This window comes from Zalophus californianus, chromosome 4 (genome assembly GCF_009762305.2).
Source record: "Zalophus californianus isolate mZalCal1 chromosome 4, mZalCal1.pri.v2, whole genome shotgun sequence".
NCBI lineage: Eukaryota > Metazoa > Chordata > Mammalia > Carnivora > Otariidae > Zalophus > Zalophus californianus.
Window position 1 is genome coordinate 35,737,497 of NC_045598.1, and position 20,541 is coordinate 35,758,037.

A 20,541-nucleotide genomic window follows, 5' to 3' on the forward strand; every position below is an offset into this window, starting at 1 on the left:
CCCCACAGCACTTAAACCACATATATTACAATTGGTTCCTGTGCAATCTAACTCTCCTACTCACCCCCCTGCTGATCACAATGTACGTTCCAGAGGGCAGAGATTATTATTTGTTCATTATTATATTCCCAATGCCTAGAATAGTGCTAGATACATAGTAGAAGCCCAATAAATATTTTTTGAATGAGTAAATGAGCCAGAAGCAAGCCAGCAAGTCAAGGGAAAACTGCTTTAAAGTAAACTAAATGAACTCTTCTATTATTTGTGGGTTAGACTGCCAACCTCAAATTCTTGTTTCTCAAATGTCATAGGGAGTTACTAAATAAGGGAAGAAAACATGTGCCACAATTTATTTAGAGATTTTTTATTACTAAATGACCAAACCAAAAAATTAAATAAAAGCTACTTTTTTCAAAAGTAAAGATGCCACCAGTATTTATAGGAATGTTTTTAGCTATTTTTACAAGTATAAATGAAATAAACTTCTAATTGTGAAAGGACTTGAGATATGACATTTCACACTATTTCTGACTTCGAGCTCTTTCCACTGGGGCTAATTCAGCTTTCTGAGAGCTGGGTCTACACCTAACAACCAACTATAAACATCCTAAACATATACTATGGGCCCAACAACACAAATTATTATCATTGGCCTTATTTAGGAGATTGAGCTCCATGAGAGAGCCTGGGATTTGACATAACTTGGAAAGTGGGAGGGAGAAGAGAGATAAGGGCACCCCAGGTCCCAGAAGGCACACTTAAGGCCAGCATGTGTAGAAGAGAGCAGAAAGACCTGCCTAACTAAAGGGAGGGATGTGTATTCTGAAATAAAATAGAGTTGTAGAATGCTAAACAGAAGTTTTTAAGAATTTTTTTAAAGATTTATTTATTTTTGAGAGAGAGAGAGAAGTAGGCACAGGCGAGGGGGGAGAAGGGCAAAGGGAGAGAGAAATTCAAGCCGACCCTGTACTAAGCAGAGAGCCATGCAGGGCTCAATCTCACAACCTTGAGATCACAACCTGAGTGAAACCAAGAGTCAGATGCTCAACCAACTATGCCACCCAGGAGCCCCTAAACAGAAGTTTTTAAACAGAAGTATCACATTCTCAAAGTATGCCTAACAGATTATTTGAGTAGTGATATACTAAAATGAAGCAAAGAAAGATTAGAGACAGGAAAACCAGCCAAAGTCTTTGTAGGAATCAAGACATGGAATAACATCATGGCAAGAAGGCAGAGAAAGAAGATTCAGAAAGACATCAGAAAGAAAATAAAAGGACTGGGAACTGGTTAAATTCAAGAGATGAGAAAATGTAAAAACTAATTCTGTAGTTTTTATTTGGAGGAAAAAGTGTTCTAACAATAGAAAATGGTAAGATTGAAAAGAGTGACCTAACTGAGCTATGTTGTATTTGAAATATTAGTAAAATAACTGAGTGGAAAACAGGAGAGGACAGAAAAAAAGAATATGAACTATAATGAGTAACAACTATTAATACATATGGAGATGTAAGAGTTAACATCATAGAGTAATGGCTGGATATTTAAAAATAGCTTTTGGGTGCCTGGGTGCCTCAGTTGGTTAAGCAACTGCCTTCAGCTCAGGTCATGATCCTGGAGTCCTGGGATCGAGTCCCACATCGGGCTCCCTGCTCAGCAGGGAGTCTGCTTCTCCCTCTGACCCTCCTCCCTCTAATGCTCTCTGTCTCTCATTCTCTCTCTCACAAATAAATAAAATCTTAAAAAAAAAAATTAAAAATAGCTTTTAAGAAAGGACATAGTAAGAAATTTCTTACTACCCCAGTCACTAAATACTGAGTTCATGAAAGACATTGCAGTGGAATAAAAAAGGTCAGTGAGATGTGGAGTCTAATAATTCCCCTCCCTGTGAATCAGACCTGACCAAGAGAATGCAGCATAAGTGACGTGCTGGAACTTCAAAGGTAGGTCATAAGAAGTCTTTCAGCTCCCACGTGGGTGGCCTATACCTCTTTCCTGTCACCATATACAAAGTCCAACTATCCTGAGATCACCAAGCTATGGAAAGTTCAAGCCATATGGAGATGACCGAGAATGAGACACCATGCAGTGAGAGGGGCCAAGCCGCCTTCACTGACCATGGCACCAGGCATGCAAATGCAGCAACCATCCTGGAAGCGGGTCCTCTAGCTGACACATGTGGATCAGAGACCCAGCAAAGCCCTTCCAAATTCCTGGCCTGCAAAATCACAAGCAAAATAAAATGGTTGTTTTAAACCACTAAGTTTTAGGGTAGTTTGTTATACAGCCATAAATAGGGGAATAGGCTTCTTTTTTATCCTGATAAGCCCAGAGCCTAGCAGACTGCCTGGCCTACAGCAGTTTCAATCAGAGTGGTATGTGTAAAGTGAATCTCTTTCTTCCCTTGCAGACAGATGCTAATTCACAGCCCATCATTTCTCCTACCCTCACCATTCCTATAGAAGTTTGGAGCCACAGGGGCAATCATTGTTGGTACATCTGGAATGTCCTCTTCACTATCATGTGGTAGAAATAGTCTCCTCAAAGCCACCCCCTGCTTGAAAGATAGGTATGGCTATGCTGAAAAAGTTAACCCAAGGCAGGCACCAAACAATACTGCATCTAGCTCAAGGTAAATAAGGTCAAGAGAATACTCTGTTACTGGGCCACACAGAAACAAAAAAAGAAGCAGGCACAACTAAAAATATCACAGCACACCAAGAAACTAGAATCGGGGTCTGGCTGCTCATTTTTATAAATGATGCATGAGTTTGGTCACTGAACCGACAGTTTCCTTTCATTATAAGCTCTCTGATTATATAAGGCTTCTTATAAGTCTGACAAAAAACAACTCAGAAACAACACATATCAACCCACATAAACAAGGAGTTTCCAACGTAACTATTCTTTAAGAAAGAAAGAAGGTGTATGGGGGTGGTGGTGGAAATGGTGAGTGAGGAGAGGATGAGGGCTATGTGAATAAAAAGTTCTTTTCAGCCGCCTGCAGGGCTGATCCATTCCCTCATGAGCTAAGAGCATTTCTTTCAGTACCAAGTGTCTGCCTGGCTAAAGTGACTTTGCTGTAAAAGGAATGAATCACCTCCAGGCCAAGCAACTGCTGTGTCTATAGCTGAGTGGTTCTTACTGGAACGGTGGAAAAAGGCATAGTTTCTCCATGATAGAGAAGGCAAGAGAGACCCCAAAACATCTGCCAAGCAATTCTTTTGCTGACTCTTTTGACCAGAGGGTATTGTCACTTGAGATCCCTACCCGACAACCTTATACCCCACTCACTCCCCAAATTTCCAATCTTCTAGGCACTGAAAGATTCTGCACAAGATTCTGCACAAAAAGGATCTCTGAACTATTTGATTATGAGGATATTTCCCTCTTTGTGCCTTTCTTAACAAGCTCAAAAAGAAGACACTATGAGATGACACATTATCTGTCTCAAAGTATCCCTCTCTTCTGTCTTTGACAACGCCCCACACCTCCATCTTGGATATGGAAGAGAAAACATATAGCATGTAAGTTGGTGGCAACTACTTTTTGAGTAGAATGACAGCCACCTTAGGATGAAGTTGACAATGTAAAGACAGAGCAAAGAGATGGAAAGACATGGAGTCTCTAAATAACATCTATTTAGGGGCGCCTGGGTGGCTCACTCAGTCGTTAAGCGTCTCCCTTCGGCTCAGGTCATGGTCCCAGGGTCCTGGGATCGAGCACCATATTGGGCTCCCTGCTCAGCAGGAAGCCTGCTTCTCCCTCCCCCACTTCCCCTGCTTGTATTCCCTCTCTCGTTGTGTCTCTCTCTGTCAAATAAATAAATAAAATCTTTAAAAAAAAACATATATTTAGCTGCTGAATTAAACCAACCTTAACCTAATAAGCTACTGGAATTCCAGTTATATTAGTCATTTTGTTTTTTAAGGTCTTTTGACTATTTTCTGTTACTTGCAACCAAACACATTCTAATATATCCAAAACCAGGAAATATCTTTTCCAAGTAACCCAAAGTATAAAAATAGTCAAAATGAAATTCTACAAATACTACACATCCTATACATACAAGAACCTGGGGGTAGATATATATATATATGCGCTTAGCACTGTGGGAAATACATAAGTGAATTAAGGACAGTATGTTATAATGGAAAGGGTATAGGCTTTGAAGTCAAATGAATCTGGATCCAAATCCTACTTTGGAAATTCCCTTAATTTCTCTAAGCCTAGTTTTCTCATCTATAAAATGGAGAAAATACGATTACAGAATTGTGAGAATTACAGCTAATATATAAGCACCAAGCATAGCACTTATCCCACAGTAGGTGTTTATACTGGTAGCTATGATTTTTATAATGGGAGAAAGTCTTTGCCCTCAAGTAGGGTAGAAAAGACAAATAATTATGATTTTTTAATTGGGATATTTATAGGATATGGGAGATCGCAACAGATCACAATTCTTCACCCTTTATGGAATCCATGCTCTTTGACATAGAACTCTGCAATATGCTCCCAATGTGGACTCAGGTGTGTGACTTGTTTTGTCCAATGGAAATGCTGGCCAAGCAAACTTGAATATAAGCAGAATCATGAAAAGCACTTGTGCAAATGGCTGGCATACTCTTGCTGTTCTGGTATCATCACATCCACGCTAGTCTGCTGATCCCAGAAGAAGGGTGAGAAGCAGCTGGAGCAAAGCCTCCCAGCAAAGCCCAAGCCAGATCAGACCACGAGTTGACCTGCCAGATGCATGAGTGAGCCCAAGTGAGACTAGCAGAACTGCCTAACTGGGCTCAGCTCAGCTCAGCCCTGCACTTATACAAGAAACAAATGTTACTGTTGTATGCTTTTGAGGTTTTGTGGTTGGATATTACATAGCAATAGCTAACTAATATATAGGGTTATATTTTCTGTCTTTAAAAACCGAAGATTTCACTTCCTTGATACTCGTGACCAAACGAAAGACATTAGGGTTTCCCGAGTCAAAGACATACTTATGGAATATTTCTACTAGATGCAATATGGATTCTTAATTCAACTCATTAAACTTAAAAGGTTTTGTTTGATCTTTTATCAAACTGTTTTCTCTTTAACAAATAACTCATTTGCTTAAAAACTCAGAAGTCTATACTTAACTACAGGTAAAACTATCTGTAGTAGTTAGTAGTACCTGTTTGACTGTTCCAAGTTCAATTAATGTCTACAATTTTATTTTTTTTAAAGATTTTATTTATTTATTTATTTGAGAGAAAGAGAGAGAACAAGCAGGAGGAGGGGTAGAGGGAGAAGCAAACTCTCCACTGAGCAGGGAGCCTGACGCAGGTCTTGATCCCAGCACCCCGGGATCACGACCTGAGCCAAAGGCAGACACTTAACTGACTGAGCCAGTTTATTATTTTTTTAAAGATTTTATTTATCGGGGCGCCTGAGTGGCTTAGTCGTTAAGCAGCTGCTTTCAGCTCAGGTCATGATCCCAGGGTCCTGGGATCGAGCCCTACATTGGATTCCCTGCTCAGCAGGAAGCCTGCTTCTCCCTCTCCCACTCCTCTCCCACTCCCCCTGCTTGTGTTCCCTCTCTCGCTGTCTCTGTCAAAAAGATTTTTTTTTTAGAAAAAGATTTTTTTTTTAAAAGATTTTATTAATTTGAGATAGAGAGTGAGAAAGAGACAGCACGAGCCGAAGTGGGGCAGAGGGAGAGGGAGAAGCAGGCTCCCCACTGAGCAGGGAGCCTAACGTGGGGCTTGATCCCAGGACCCTGGGATCATGACCTGAGCTGAAAGCAGACACTTAACCGACTGAGCCACCCAGGCACTCCTAATGTCTATAATTTTAAAGAAGAGTCACAGAAATGGTTCAAGCCCAGAAAAGTCCAGATCACTACTGTATATGAGAAATACTCTTCTTAATTATATCAACACTCTATAGGCACTAACAAGAGCTATGTTTATCCGCTGTAATTATTGACAAACTACTTTAAGAGAAATAAGGGATGGTGTTCACATTATTGTAAAGAGCAGCATTCCACCAGTCAAGAAAAATCTACTAAATGTCATCTAAGTTCCCAGTGCTGTGCTAGAAGTTATTAGTAATTTATTTTTATAATCCTTAGTGAAACCAATAGCTGTGCTGCCAAGTAAATTACAGGATAAACATAGGATTCCCCAGAGATCTATGTCATGATGGCCTTTGCTGATCCCCTTCTGAAAATAACGAAAAGCCTTTGGATATTTGGGCTGCATGACCATCAGCCTATTAACATCATAATAAAAATTATTTATATGATAAGCTATGCCAAGATCTCATCAATAATACTGGAAACACACACTCTTTCACAAAGCAGGCACTACACGTTATATATGGCTATGAATAAGCTAACAAACAGAAAATATTATTTAAGTGCAACACGGCCAAAAGAACGCTGCATTAAGATCATTCATTTCTGCCATTTCCATTATACCCCACTTCTGAATCTGCAAAATGATCACCGATTTTAAAGCATTTTCTTCTTTGTCAGCAAAACCAACATACAAGCCCTTCCAATAAACTTACATTTCAGAGAATAATGATATAACCAGGGAATACAACAAATACTTTAACAATTATTAGCGTCAGAGCTTTGGCAGATAGAAGACTTGAGAGAAGAAGAGAGTTTTGTCTTTGAAGAATTTATAGACTCACTTCTGAGAAAAGAAATACACAGAAAATGTTTTTTGATCTGGAATGCTGGTTATGGGTGTGTTCATTTATAAAAATTTAGTGAGCAGTACACATTTCATATGCGTGCTTTTTCTGTTATGTCATACTTCAATAAAAAGTTTAAAAAATTTTTAATAACATTAACAGCAATACTGAACAGCAGTATTTTTTTTAAAGATTTTATTTATTTATCTGACAGAGAGACAGCGAAAGAGGGAACACAGCAGGGGGAGTGGGAGAGGGAGAAGCAGGCTTCCCACTGAGCAGGGAGCCTGATGCGGGACTCGATCCCAGGACCCTGGGATCATGACCTGAGCCGAAGGCAGATGCTTAACGACTGAGCCACCCAGGCACCCCTGAACAGCAGTATTAAATACCAAATGAAAAATACTGACAATTTAAGGAGTTCAGGAAAGACCAGTCAATGTTAATAATAAAATCTGTAATAGTTAAAATGTATTAACCAATTACTATATGCCAGACACTGTGCTAAAGAAGTATTTTACAAAATCCCTGTGACATCATTTTATCAGCAAGATCTGCCATAATTACTTACTCCCTCCTCCTTGAAACTCCTTCCTTTCCATTCCAGGCCAATACATTCTCCTGGTTTTCTTCCTAACTCTAGCCACTCCCTCTCAAAATGCCCTTCTCCTTTTTTTTTTTTTTTTTTAATTTTATTTATTTGACAGAGACATAACACAAGCAGGGGGAGCGGGAGAGGGAGAAGCAGGCTTCCCACAGAGCAGGGAGCCCGACGTGGGGCTCGATCCCAGGACCCGGGGACCATGACCCGAGCCAAAGGCAGACACCTAACGACTGAGCCACCCAGGCGCCCTCTCCTCTGACTTTTAAAATTGAATTACTCTAGGTCTCAGACATGGATCCTCTTCTCTATCTAGACTCCCTGGGGCAGATACTATCATTATTATTATTCCCATTTTACAGATGACAACACTGAGACACAGAGAAATTCAAATCTAGGCAATCAAGATGTCAGAGCCCATGCTCTTAACTACCTCATTGTTCTGCCTTCTTTAGCCTTCCATAAAAGAGGCAGGACAGAGCTACACACATTCCACATTCTGGTGCCCTCAGTAACTGGAAAAAGAGACAAAGAGTGAGGCATATGGGACCTTCCATCATCAGATACTAAGGACTAATACCAGGCACCAAGCCAGCAAGAAACCAATAATCACAAATTCTGTTAAACAATTTTCCTTCCTTCACTTTGTATTTTGGTAATTACTTCCCAAGGAAGATTGTGAACACTTTCTAGAACATAGATTCTCAAATCTAGATGCTCACCTGAATAATCTGGGGAGCTTTTAAAAATACATATGGGCCCTATGAAGACCTACTAAACCTAGGAGATTTCAGGAACCTGTGTTTCTAAGAAGAACCCAAGCAAATTCTGAAGCTGACAGCTCAGTACCTAAATTTAGGAAACCTTTGTTCTAGAGAGGATTCTCTGGTCCTCAGAGGCTAAGTAGTGGCTATCATATATTATCTGCCTAGAAGAGGCTGAAAATGAAATGAGACTGGAGAGGTAAACTAATTCCAAGGAGTAATAAGACCAATCAGGACACTACAGCAGTGACGGTGGAATTCTAGATCAGGACACCAAACGTTTATGTCTGTTGCCATGGAAGAGTCTGCAGCCAAGTGATGCCATCCCTTAGCTTAGAAAGGGGTCATCCAGGCAGCAAGAATCAATATAATATTTGAGCACTCATATTTTCAGAGTACTCACAAAGTATTATGAGGGAATCCAAGAGTATTAAGAGATATGGCCATTGTCCTCAGGCAAGAGAAGAAAGCATTGTTAACACTGCCATTTTTGCATAAATATAAATGCATATACAAGTAATAATTACTATGGAACCAAAAATGCTGAGACTAAGGCAAAGAAGCCACTTCAGTATGCTTACTTAAGTCTTACCTCTGTAAGTGCATGCAATTGTCCTTGATGTACACACACACCCATGAACCTATGAAACAAAACACATTTTTTTAAACAAATGAAAATACCACAACTGCCATATTGAGAAACTAGTTTAGTTACTCATGCATTAGAAACAATCCAATACCTGTGAAGTCTCCCGGTTCCTGTACAACCCTGTAGCCTCTCTAACTTTTGATACCAGGCTGGTAAATTTCTAAGTTTACCATGAAACATCTGGTTGTGGCAAGATCTAGTGGTAAAAAGCAACTGTGGAAGAGAGAAAGGAGTAAGCTTTAAAAATAGCATGGTATATTAGAAAAGGCACCAAAGCACCAAACTGGAAGTAAGGAAACTTGATGCTGGTTTCAGCTCCAATACTATCTGACTACATGCTCACCAAAAAAAAAAAAAAAAGAGAGAGAAAGAAAGAGAAAGAGAGAGAGAGACACTAACCCTATTTGAAGCTCAGTTTCCTCATCTAAAAGTAAGTAAGTTGGACTACCCAAGCTGAAGGTCTGTAATTTACAAACTACCAACTATGAGAGAGAGAGGGGAAAAAAGCCCACATTTGCTGGAAGACAAAGGACTAACTTCCTTAACATTAAAAGAACTCTTCCAAATATGTAAAAAAAGAACCCAGTAGAAAAATAAGCAGGGGGTGCCTGGGTGGCTCAGTCACTTAAGCATCTGCCTTCAGCTCAGGTCATGGTTCCAGAGTCCTGGGATCAAGCCCCGTGTTGGGCTCCCTGCTCAGAAGGGAGCCTGCTTGTCCCTCTCTCCCTCTACCCCTCCTCCTGCTCGTGTTCGCTCTCTCTCAAATAAATAAAATCTTAAAAAAAAAGAAAAAGCAAAAAAAGTATATAATTCATAGAAAAGTAAGTAAAATGTCTAATAAAAATATCAAAATACTCTAATTCACTTATAATTAAAGAAATACACATTAAAAGAAGATATTGCTTTTAAATCTATCAAATGAACAAAGATTAAGATTGATCATGCTCAGTGTTGTCCAAAAGGTGAAGAAAACAGGAACAGGAAACACTGTTAAGTTCTTGGCACAACTTTTTCAAAAGGTAATTGATTATACCTAGCAAACATTTTAATTGCTCCAACAACTCCACTTCTCAGAATTCATGTTACAAATATACTCAATTTGGGTACATATAAAAGGACACCTACTTCACCGCTGTATATCTAAATACAATAAAAACTAATTAAAATAAAAAGCTAGTTAAATATTTATGGCATATTCATAGATTGGAAAACTATATAGCCATTAAAAAAGAATGGAGTAGATCTTTATGCACTGATATGGGAAGATATCCAAAATATACTGTTAAAACAAAACAGTGAGCTACAAATCCCATTTATATAAAAAAAGTTTGTGTATTAATAGAAAATGTCTAGGAAGTACTACTACTAAGTACTATATGGTATCATTTATATGTGGAATCTACAAAACAAAACAAAAACAGACTCATAAATACAGAGAACAAATTGGTGGTGGTTGTGGGGAGGGGGATTCAGAGATGGGAGAAACAAGTGAAGGGGATTAAGAGGTACAAAATTCGAGTTATAAATAAGTCATGGGGATGTAAAGTACAACATAGAGAATACAGTCAATAATATTGAAATAATTTTGCATGGTGACAAATGATAACTACACTTATGGTAAGCATTTTGTAATATATATAAATGTTGAATCACCATGTTGTACACCTGAAACTGATATAATATTGTATATCAACAATACTTCAATTTATTTTTTTTTAAGATTTTATATATTCATTTGACAGAGAGAGAGAGAGAGCACAAGCAGAGGGAGAAGCAGGCTTCCTGCAGAGCAGGGAGCCTGATGTGGGACTCAATCCCAGGATCCTGGGATCATGACCTGAGCCGAAGGCAGACGCGTAACCGACTGAGCCACCCAGGCATCCCTCAACTATACTTCAATTTAAAAAAAGAAAAAAAAGAAGAGGGGAAGACACTTGAGAGATATCTGGGGAGAAGGCCAGGTAAACAGAGAGAGAGAGAGAGATAGGAGTTATGCTGCCATAAACCAAAGAATGTCTGGAGTCACCAAAGGTCAGAAGAAACAAGAGACAATTCTCCCCTACAGCCTCCAGAGGAAGTGTTGCCTAACAATACCTTGATTTCAGACTTCAGAACTGTGAGAGAATAAATTTAGATTGTTTAAAGCCACAAGTTTATGGTACCGTTTGGTAGTCCCAGGAAACGAATACAATGCATGACTGATTTTCTACAAAGGTAGGTGCAAAGGCAGGCAATTCAGTAGAGCAAAAATAAGTGTTTTCGTAATATATGGTGATTAACATAACAATAAAAAATTTAAAAAAATAAGTGTTTTCAACAAAGGAAGCTTGAACAACTGGATTGGAACTGGGAAACAAATAAATTTGGATTAATACCTTTTAGCATATATAAAAATTGACTTAAAATGGATCATAAACCTAAATGTAAAACCAAATCTATAAAATATCTGGAAGAATTCATAAAAGAAAACCTTTGTGACCTTCTATTAAGCAAAGGTTTCTTAGACATGACACCAAAGCATAATCTATAAAATTAAAAATTAATTAGACTTCTTTTTTTTAAGATTTTATTTATTTATTTGAGAGAGAGTGAGCAAGACAGAGAACACAAGCAAGGGGAGAGGCAGAGGGAGAGGGAGGGAGGCAGAGGGAGAGGGAGAGAAGCCCCTCATGTGGGGCTTGATTCCAGGACTCTGGGATCATGACCTGAGCCAAAGGCAGACGCTTAACCACTGAGCCACTCAGGCACCCCAATTAATTAGACTTCTTAAAATCAAAATCTTGTGCTCTTGTTTTTTTAGGATTTTTTATTTATTTGAGAGAGAGAGAACAGAGCGTGCGAGAACACGAGTGGGGGGCGCAGAGAGAGAGGGAGAAGGAGGCTCCCCACTAAGCAGGGAGCCCAATGCAGGGCTCAATGCCAGGACCCTGGGATCATGACCTGAGCTGAAGGCAGATGCTTAACCAACTAAGCCACCCAGGTGCCCCATCTTGAGCTCTTAAGACACTGTTAAGAGAATGAAAAGACAAGTCATAGACTGCAGTGCATATATCTAAGAAAGGATTCATGTTTAGATTTTTTTTTTTTTTAAGATTTATTTACTTAGAGGGGAAAGGGGCAAAGGGAGAGAGAGAATGCTGAGTGTGGAGCCCAACACAGGGCTTGATCCCACAACCCAGAGACTGCGATCTGAGCCAAAATCAAGAGTCTGATGCTCAACTGACTGAGCCACCCATCCCATGTTTACATTTTTTTTAATCTCTCAAAATACAATAATAACCCAATTTAAAAAACAGAGAAAGACTCAGATAGACAATTCACTAAAGAAGATATACAGATGGAAAATAAGTACATGAAAAGATGCTCCAAATCATTCGGGAAATGCAAATCAAAACCATAAGATATACTATACACCTATTAGAATGTCTAAAATTAAAGACTTGCAGCATACCAAATATTGGTAAAAATGAAGAGCAACCAGAATACCCATGCAGTGCTGGTGGGAATATGAAATGGTACAACCACTTTGGAAGACACTGAGGTAGTTTCTTACATAACCATGTACCTATCATGTGATCCAGCTATTCCCCTCCTAGGTGTTCAACCCAAAAGAAGTGAAAGCATGTATCAACACAAAACTGTACACAAATACCCATTAACAGTTGAAGGGACAAACAAATTATGGTATTCATACAACAGACTACTAACTCAGCTACAAAAAGGACATGAACCAGTGATATATGCAACAGTGGATAAATCTCAAAATAATTATGCTGTGTGAAAAATCTGGACCCCAAAAAAGTACATACCGTACCATTCTATTTACATAAAAGTCTATGAAGTAAAATGAATCTATAGTGAAAAAAGCAGATCACTATTTGCCTGAGAGGGGTGGAGTTTATGGGGGTGCAAAGGTGAGGGAGGAAATTTTGAGGGAGGATGGATATGTTCACTATCTCATGGTGATGGTTTCATGGGTGTATATACGTATGTCAAAACTTATCACAGTGCACGCTTTAAATGTGCAGTTTATGGGGGGTGGGGGGATGGGTTAGCCCGGTGATGGGTATTAAGGAGGGCACGTTCTGCGTGGAGCACTGGGTGTTATGCACAAACAATGAATCGTGGAACACTACATCAAAAACTAATGATGTAATGTATGGTGATTAACATAACATAATAATAAAAAATAAATAAATGTACAGTTTATATGTCGTTTAAATCTCAAAAAAGCTATAAAACAAAGAAGAAAAATAGTAAGTAGTACTGACGAGGTAAGGGGTAATTTTTACTTTTTAGTGTACACATTTATGTTATATTTGAAGTTTTTTCAACCAACAGGTTATATTTATATATTAAAATAATCCAAAAATAAAAACCATAAAAGATGATTATTACTGATGATCATTAAAGTGGGAGAAGATAAATGTCACAAGGCCAGTGACAACTGGGTTTGGGTTGCCAAGAAGGAAGTCTCATTAACAATGCCACAAGGGGTACCTGGGTGGCTCAGTCAGTTAAGCATGTGACTCTTGATTTCGGCTCAGGTCATGATCTCAGGGTTGTGAGATGGAGCCCCGGGTTGGACTCCAACTCAGTGGGGAGTCAGCTTGAGATTCTCCCCCTCGCACTCTGCCCTTCCCCCGCACTCACTCTCTCTCAAATAAATAAATAAATCTTAAAAAAAAAAAAACACACACAATGTCCTCCAGTCTCAAGTAAGCTCTAGTTTAGAAGGGCAAAGAAAAGGGGAGACTGACTACAAGTGAGAGTAAAGGCAAAGCAGTGACAAGGCTGGAAAGGACCATAAAGTTCCATGAAGGAGGAGTCCAGGTCATATTCTTCCTTGTGTTCATAGCACCGAACAGTGCCCAGCAAATAGCATGCACATGCAGTAAATGATTGTTGAGTGAAAAGGAACTGAGTGAGGGAGAATGTGTGGTTGGCTGTAATATCACAGTAGAGTTTTAAAGACATGCCACTTTGACCAAAATTACTAATATGGAAATTTCAGAGTTTCTCCAAGAGGTGGTTTCTGGACCGCTAGTTTTCTCTAAGTGCATCCAGAGACTTGGTGGGAACTTGAGAAAGGAAAGAACCCAAGGAAAGATCTAGGCAGTACTGAAATAGGATGCAGGCGCCAATGACCAGTTGAAACTTACCTCTGGCTTGGGCACAAATGGGAAGCAAATTGGTAAAGAGTTAAAGTCTCTGAAGTTAGAGGGTGTGGGCTCAAATCCCACCTCCACTCTACTAGGCAAGCATTAGTTTCCTTTTCTGTAAAATAGGATAACATTGTCCACAACACAAGGTCGTTGGAAGAGATTAATGAAATAACGAAATATAAAGTCCAAAGAACAGTGACTGGTACAAAGAGTTCAAAAAAAATAAGTAATTATTATAATTATAACTTAAACGTGGACCAGGTGAGAATCAAATTCAGTCACAAAGTGAATGGGCAGGAAAGCTTCTTTCTTTTTTTCTTTTAAAGATTTTATTTTTAGGCTCCAGACTGAGGCTTTCTGGGTGAGGCTCCCCAAGTTGCTCTGTCTACCGATTCATGATTTTCTGCCGTTTTTGGCAAAAATGGCAACTAATGGTGCTGTTCTGAAGAGACTGGAACAGAAGGGTGCAGAAGCAGATCAAATTGTTGAATATTTAAAGCAGCAAGTTGCTCTTCTTAAGGAGAAAGCAATTTTGCAGGCAACTTTGAGAGAAGAGAAGAAACTTCGAGTTGAAAACGCTAAATCAGGGGTGCCTGGGTGGCTCAGTTGTTAAGCGTCTGCCTTCGGCTCAGGTCATGATCCCAGGCTCCTGGGATCAAGCCCCGGATCGGGCTCCTTGCTCAGTGGGAAGCCTGCTTCTCCCTCTCCCACTCCCCCTGCTTGTGTTCCCTCTCTCACTGTGTCTCTCTCTATCAAATAAATAAAATCTTAAAAAAAAGAAAATGCTAAATTAAAGAAAGATATTGAAGAATTGAAACAAGAGCTAATTCAGGCAGAAATTCAAAATGGAGTGAAACAAATACCATTTCCATCTGGTACTCTGCTGCAAGCTAATTCCACAGTTTCTGAAAATGTGATACAGTTTAGACCAATAACAACTATAATTTCTGGTGCCAAAGAACAGATAGGAGGAGGAGCAGAAGAAAAGAAGATGAAAGAGAAAACTGAAGTGAAAGGAGAGAAAAAGGAGAAAAAACAGCAGTCAGTAGCAGGAAGCACTGACTCTAAGCCAGTAGATGTTTCTTATCTGGATCTTCGAGTTGGTTGCATCATCACTGCCAGAAAACACCCTGATACAGATTCTTTATATGTGGAAGAAGTAGATGTTGGAGAAACAGCCCCAAGAACAGTTGTCAGTGGCCTGGTGAATCGTGTTCCTCTTGAACAGAGGCAAAATCAGATGGTGATTTTACTTTGTAACCTGAAACCTGCAAAGATGAGGGGAGTAATATCTCAAGCAATGGTGATGTGTGCTAGTTCACCTGAGCAGGTTGAAATCTTGGCACCTCCTAATGGGTCTGCTCCTGGAGACAGAATTGTTTTGATGCTTTTCCTGGAGAACCTGACAAGGAGCTGAATCCTAAGAAGATGATTTGGGAGCAGATCCAGCCAGATCTCTTTACTAATGATGAGTTTGTAGCTACATACAAAGGAGCTCCCTTTGAGGTGAAAGGAAAGGGAGTGTTTAGGGCTCAAACTATGACCAACAGTGGCATAAAATAAAATACTTCATTTACTGAACTACATTGGAGAAAATTTTAATAACAATAAAAAGAAATATATTTGTCACTTGTACCTAAAATTTAAAAAAAAATCTTATTTTTAAATAATCTCTACACCCAAATAGGGCTCGAACTCATGACCCCAAGATCAAGTGTCCCATGCTCTGCCAACTGAGACAGACAGGCACCCCAAAAAGCTAGTTTTTATGTGCCCACTCTCCTCTTCATTCCCTAACCCTTGTCCCTACCTCCACTTCCTGCTTTGGAAAAGTGGGACATTTAACTTCATTCATCTGTCAGTTTCTTTACTATGAAAATCATGACCTAATATGGAAGAGGGTGAGTAGGAGGAATGTGGGGCAGGTAAAAGTCTAACAAATAACGAACATAATACAGAATGCTGAAAGACTGACTCTGGAATGCTGACTGTTTCTGACCAGCATGGCAGTGTCTATAACCTATGCAGAAAGAGCATTTGAGAGTGTCAGTTACTGTCAGAGAAACTAGTTGGGTAAAAAAGAGGAGGCTGGGGGCATCTGGGTAGCTCAGGTGGTTAAGCGCCTACCTTCAGCTCAGGTCATGATCCCGGGGTGCTGGGATCAAGCCCCACATTGGGCTCCCTGCTCAGTGGGGAGCCCCCTTCTCCCTCTGCTGCTCCCCTGCTTATGCTGTCAAGTAAATAAATTCAATTTAAAAAAAAAAAGGAGGAAGCTGTAGTGGAACAGAGGAAATATAAAGAAGATAATGAGAAAACAGTTAATCTGAGGGAGTTGCAGTTGTTACAGGTATCCTTAAAATAGGTCACTTTTCTCTAAGTATCTGTACAACTCCCTAGTCATTGGAATTATGAGAATCAGCATGCCATTCATTTATTAAACAATTATTTTTTAAATTTACTTTTTATTTTTTATTTAAATTTAAGTTACTTAACATATAGTGTATATTGGTTTCGAAGTAGAATTTAGTGATTCATCACTTACATATAACATCCAGTGCTCATCCCAACAAATACCCTCCTTAATGCCCATCACCCATTTAGCCCACCTCCCTTCCAGCAACCTTCAGTTTGTTCTCTATAGTTAACAGTCTCTTATGGCTTGCCTCCTCTTCTGTTTTTATCTTATTTTATTTTTCCTTCCCTTCCAGTATGTTCACCTGTTTTGCTTCTTAAATTCCATATATGAGTAAAATAATATGCTATTTGCCTTTCTTTGCCTGACTTATTTTGCTTAGCATAATACCCTCTAGTTCCATCCACATCGTTGCAAATAAACAATTCTTTATTGAGTGGCTACTATGTGCAAGGCTTTAGAGACAGGACAGTGAATAAAACAAAGTCCCTGCTCTCACAGAACTTTCATTCTAGGGCTCATTCTGTTGGAAGGCAATTGTAATAAAAAGTTAAATGGGTATTTTGCAGAATGTGGCTAAACTGTATGCATAAATAGCTGTTTTTAGTGAGCCTCCTACAGAAAGGATGCTTCTCTTCAGATTAAGTAGTATCCCTACCTGAGAATAATTCTATTCCCAGGGCACCTGGGTGGCTCAGTTGGTTAACTGTCTCCCTCCAGTTCAGGTCCTGATCCCAGGATGCTGGAATCAAGCCCCATGTCAGGCTCCCTGCTCAGCGGTGTCTGCTTCCCCCCTTTCCTCCCCACTCATGCTCTCATCATGCTCTCTCTTGCTATCTCTGTCGCTCTCTCTCTCAAATAAATAAATAAAATCTTAAAAAGAGAATAATTCTATTCCTATTACCCCATCATAGCAAAAAGAGATAAAGTAAAATATGATAAGTTACATTTCTTTCTTCATTATGGCTTTCCCAACTATACCAGGCCCTACCAGGGGTGGCTAACTATGGCCCACTATTTTTTATAATTTTTTCAAGATTTTATTTATTTATTTTTGTGCACGCACACACAAGAGACAGAGAGAGAGTGCATGAGCAAGGGAGGGGCAGAGGGAGAAGCAGACTCCCTGCCGAGCAGGGAACCCAATGAGGGACTCCATAACAGGACCCTGGGACTATGACCTGAGCAGAAGGCAGACGCCTAACCGACTGAGCCACCCAGGCACCCAGTTTTTATAATTTTTTATTGGAATACAATCATGGTATTGTCTATGACAGCTTAGTTGTGATAGAGACTGTATGACTTGCAAAGACTAGAATATTTACTGTCTAGTCCTTTACAGAAAAAGTTTGCTGACCCTTGCACTAGAGCATAGGGATCTAACCATTCCCATCTAGGGGAACTTAAGTTACTTAATCTTTAAAAATCTCAACATCCTCAGCTACAAAAATGGACCCAGAAATAACACCATCTTAGAGGCTTCTTAGGAGGATTAAATGGAATAGTTCAGGTATACTATTTAGCAATGTCTAACCCATGCTCAAATAAAACTTAGTGGCTTTTAATTGATCATCATTAATGATCCTAAATTATGCCATCCCTTACATGGCTATTAGGGTCACCTTCCAAAACACAAAATATGTCATTACCTTCTTCATAACGCTTCAAAGGCTCCCTTCTGCCTATACTATAATGTTGAAATTCCTTACCACAGTATTTAAAACTTGATCTGCTCCAACTTATCTTTGGATCCTCGTATTTTCCCAAAAGCCTTATTCTTTGCCCATCTCTTCATCTCCTCTGGTTCTATCTTACAAATATACTTAAATTTCCCCCCATCTTAAAAAATGCTTCTCTTGCCTCCTCCCTAAAATAGGATACAAATTCACTGTTTTCATTTGTTACCAAACTTTAATAGGTTACATTCACTATCTACATTTTTTTAACCTTCACTCATTCTTAAACTCATTAAAATGGGCCTTCTGCCCATATCACTCTTTTGTAACTTCCTTACTATGAAGGATTCAGAGTTTTATTTATTTCTGCATTTCTAGTACCTAGTATAGTATCTGGCACATAGTAAGAAAGCTCTCAGTAAAGATTTGAATGGCATGAGTGATTTTTATGACCTACAAACTTAAGTTCAAGCTCTTCTCTGAGTTGGAAGACTATTTTATTTCATTTTACTGAAAATCATCCTTCCAGGATTAGCTAAAACTTCATCTTCTCTACATTGATCTCCTGGGTATCTTCAGCTAGCGTTATTCCTCTCTCTTCCTCCTCCTCCCCCCAACAATACTGCTATGCACTTTTCACCCTGCTTTGAAAGATTGCTCATAAGCGTAACAGGTGGTCCAGGGTCTGAAGTAAGACTGCTTGTATTTGAATCCTGGCTCTGCCACTTCATAATAACCTCTCCATATTTTAGTTTCTTCACAAGCAAAATGGAAGTGTTACTATTACCTAACGCAAATGGTTATTGTGAAGATGAAATAACTTGGGCTCCTGGAACATAATAAGCACTAGAATATGTTAGCTATTCTTCTTCTTCTTTTAACATTTCTAACTCCTTCTCCAGGCTGGAATATAAGAAAGGTTTTCAAGAACACAGATCTCTTCTCATTTGTTTCTATATACAGTGCCTGATACACAATGCTTTGCACATAAGATACTAAACAAACACTTCTTTAATGCAAAAGCAATAATCACCAAATTAGCTTGACAATGCAAATTCATTTTCTAAGAAAGAACATTTAGAGGCAGGTACAAGGCTGGAAAGCCAAGAGGTATTTATTTTATTTAATCAAATATTTATATAGAACCTAGGCAATAGGATTCTACTAGCAAAACAATGACTACATTTTAAAGTCATGGGCCTCCTAGAAGCTGAGAAGACCTGGTTTGGGTGTGATACACCCCCACAGGCCCACCATTCACTATGACCACATCATCCACAGAGATGTCACAGCCAGCACATTCAGGCAGACACTGGGTTCATGTGACAGTTTGCTGTCTACCTTCACCCCCCCACACCCCTGACTCATACCACCACATCACAGTGGTGCAGCACAACTCTACTTCTCTGTGAAACTTTTCTGCCTGACCTCCTCAACCTCACTTCCTTTCCACCACCCACCACATCCAAACAGTGTCACAGAGCTCACAAGCTCAGACAGGCAATAGCTTTACACTGGAAGAAGAGCTTGAGCAGAGTTCATTATTCCAGTTGCTATAAAAACCATATACTTTAAAAGGGAAATATCAATCATCCTTAACAAGGAGGTGATATAAGCCTAGAAAAGTATTTAATGCCAACAGTAAGTTTTCACTGAAACTGTTAGTGTTAATTATATTAAAATATAAGTTGTGGATGAATCCTCAAATCTTTTTTGGTATGAGACCAGACCTAAAAAAATACATTTTGAATGATTCTCACTCCCACTACCACCACCCAAAATCATACCAGCTGAATTACTTAGCTCAGGAAGAGAGCGCTTTGTTAATGTATGTGCTTGAGACTAAGTGATTACTGAAATTTATTATTTTTAGTTTCATACTACACACACACTCATGTTAAGAAGTAGGAAGTTGTTTTTTAGACCAGTGCTTCCTAAATTTTAATGTGCAAACAAATCACCTGAGAATTATGTAAATTGCAGGTTCCAATTCTATAGGTCGGGGCAGGGGGAAGCTGAGCGTCTGAATTTCTTTCTTTTCTTTTTCTTTTTAAGATTTTATTTATTTATTTGAGAGAGGGAGAGCACAAAGGGAGAGTGAGAGGGAGAAGCAGACTCCCTGCTGAGCAGAGAGCCCGATGTGGGACTTGATCCCAGGACCCTGAGATCATGACCTGAGCCAAAGACAGACACTTAACTGACTGAGCCACCCAGGTGTCCCGAGTCTGAATTTCTAATAAGCTCCCAGCTGATGCTGATGCTGCTAGATCTCTGGACCACATACTGAGTACCAAGGCTCAATCTAGACAAAAGACAGCTGATCACCCACTCTAAAGTTAGTAAGATCATAAGAGGAAACTCCCAATCTGATACTACTGGTAAACTAGACTTTGACCAGAGACTTAATTTGCCTTAGTCTTTCCTGTAGCATGATTTACTATTTTCCATAAAGTGTCCTTACCATGCTTTTATATACCCTTTGACTTTTCTAAGGCTGTTTCCACTGCCTAGAATGCCCTCATTTCTACATAGTTAGATTCTACCCACCCTCAAAGCCCAGTTCAAATACTTCCCTTCCCACAAAACAAA

The 20,541-nt window shown here is 39.3% G+C and overlaps 1 protein-coding gene and 1 pseudogene across 2 annotated transcripts in view; one reads left to right on the forward strand and one right to left on the reverse strand.

Annotated features, from left to right (window-relative positions):
- Positions 1 to 20,541, reverse strand: part of TESK2 (testis associated actin remodelling kinase 2) — a 137,255-nt gene that overhangs the window by 34,772 nt on the left and 81,942 nt on the right. The window contains exons 1-2 of one of the 2 annotated variants that reach the window (XM_027573858.2): positions 8,790 to 8,904; positions 8,642 to 8,690 (exon numbers count right to left, since the gene is read on the reverse strand). In XM_027573858.2, the coding sequence (XP_027429659.1) occupies positions 8,642 to 8,690; positions 8,790 to 8,878 (138 nt within the window). In that variant the 5' untranslated portion in view covers positions 8,879 to 8,904. Of the gene's footprint in view, positions 1 to 8,641; positions 8,691 to 8,789; positions 8,905 to 20,541 lie in introns of those variants that run through there. The other variant, XM_027573848.2, reaches the window with a different exon arrangement.
- On the forward strand, positions 7,690 to 15,426 carry LOC113911391 (annotated as a pseudogene).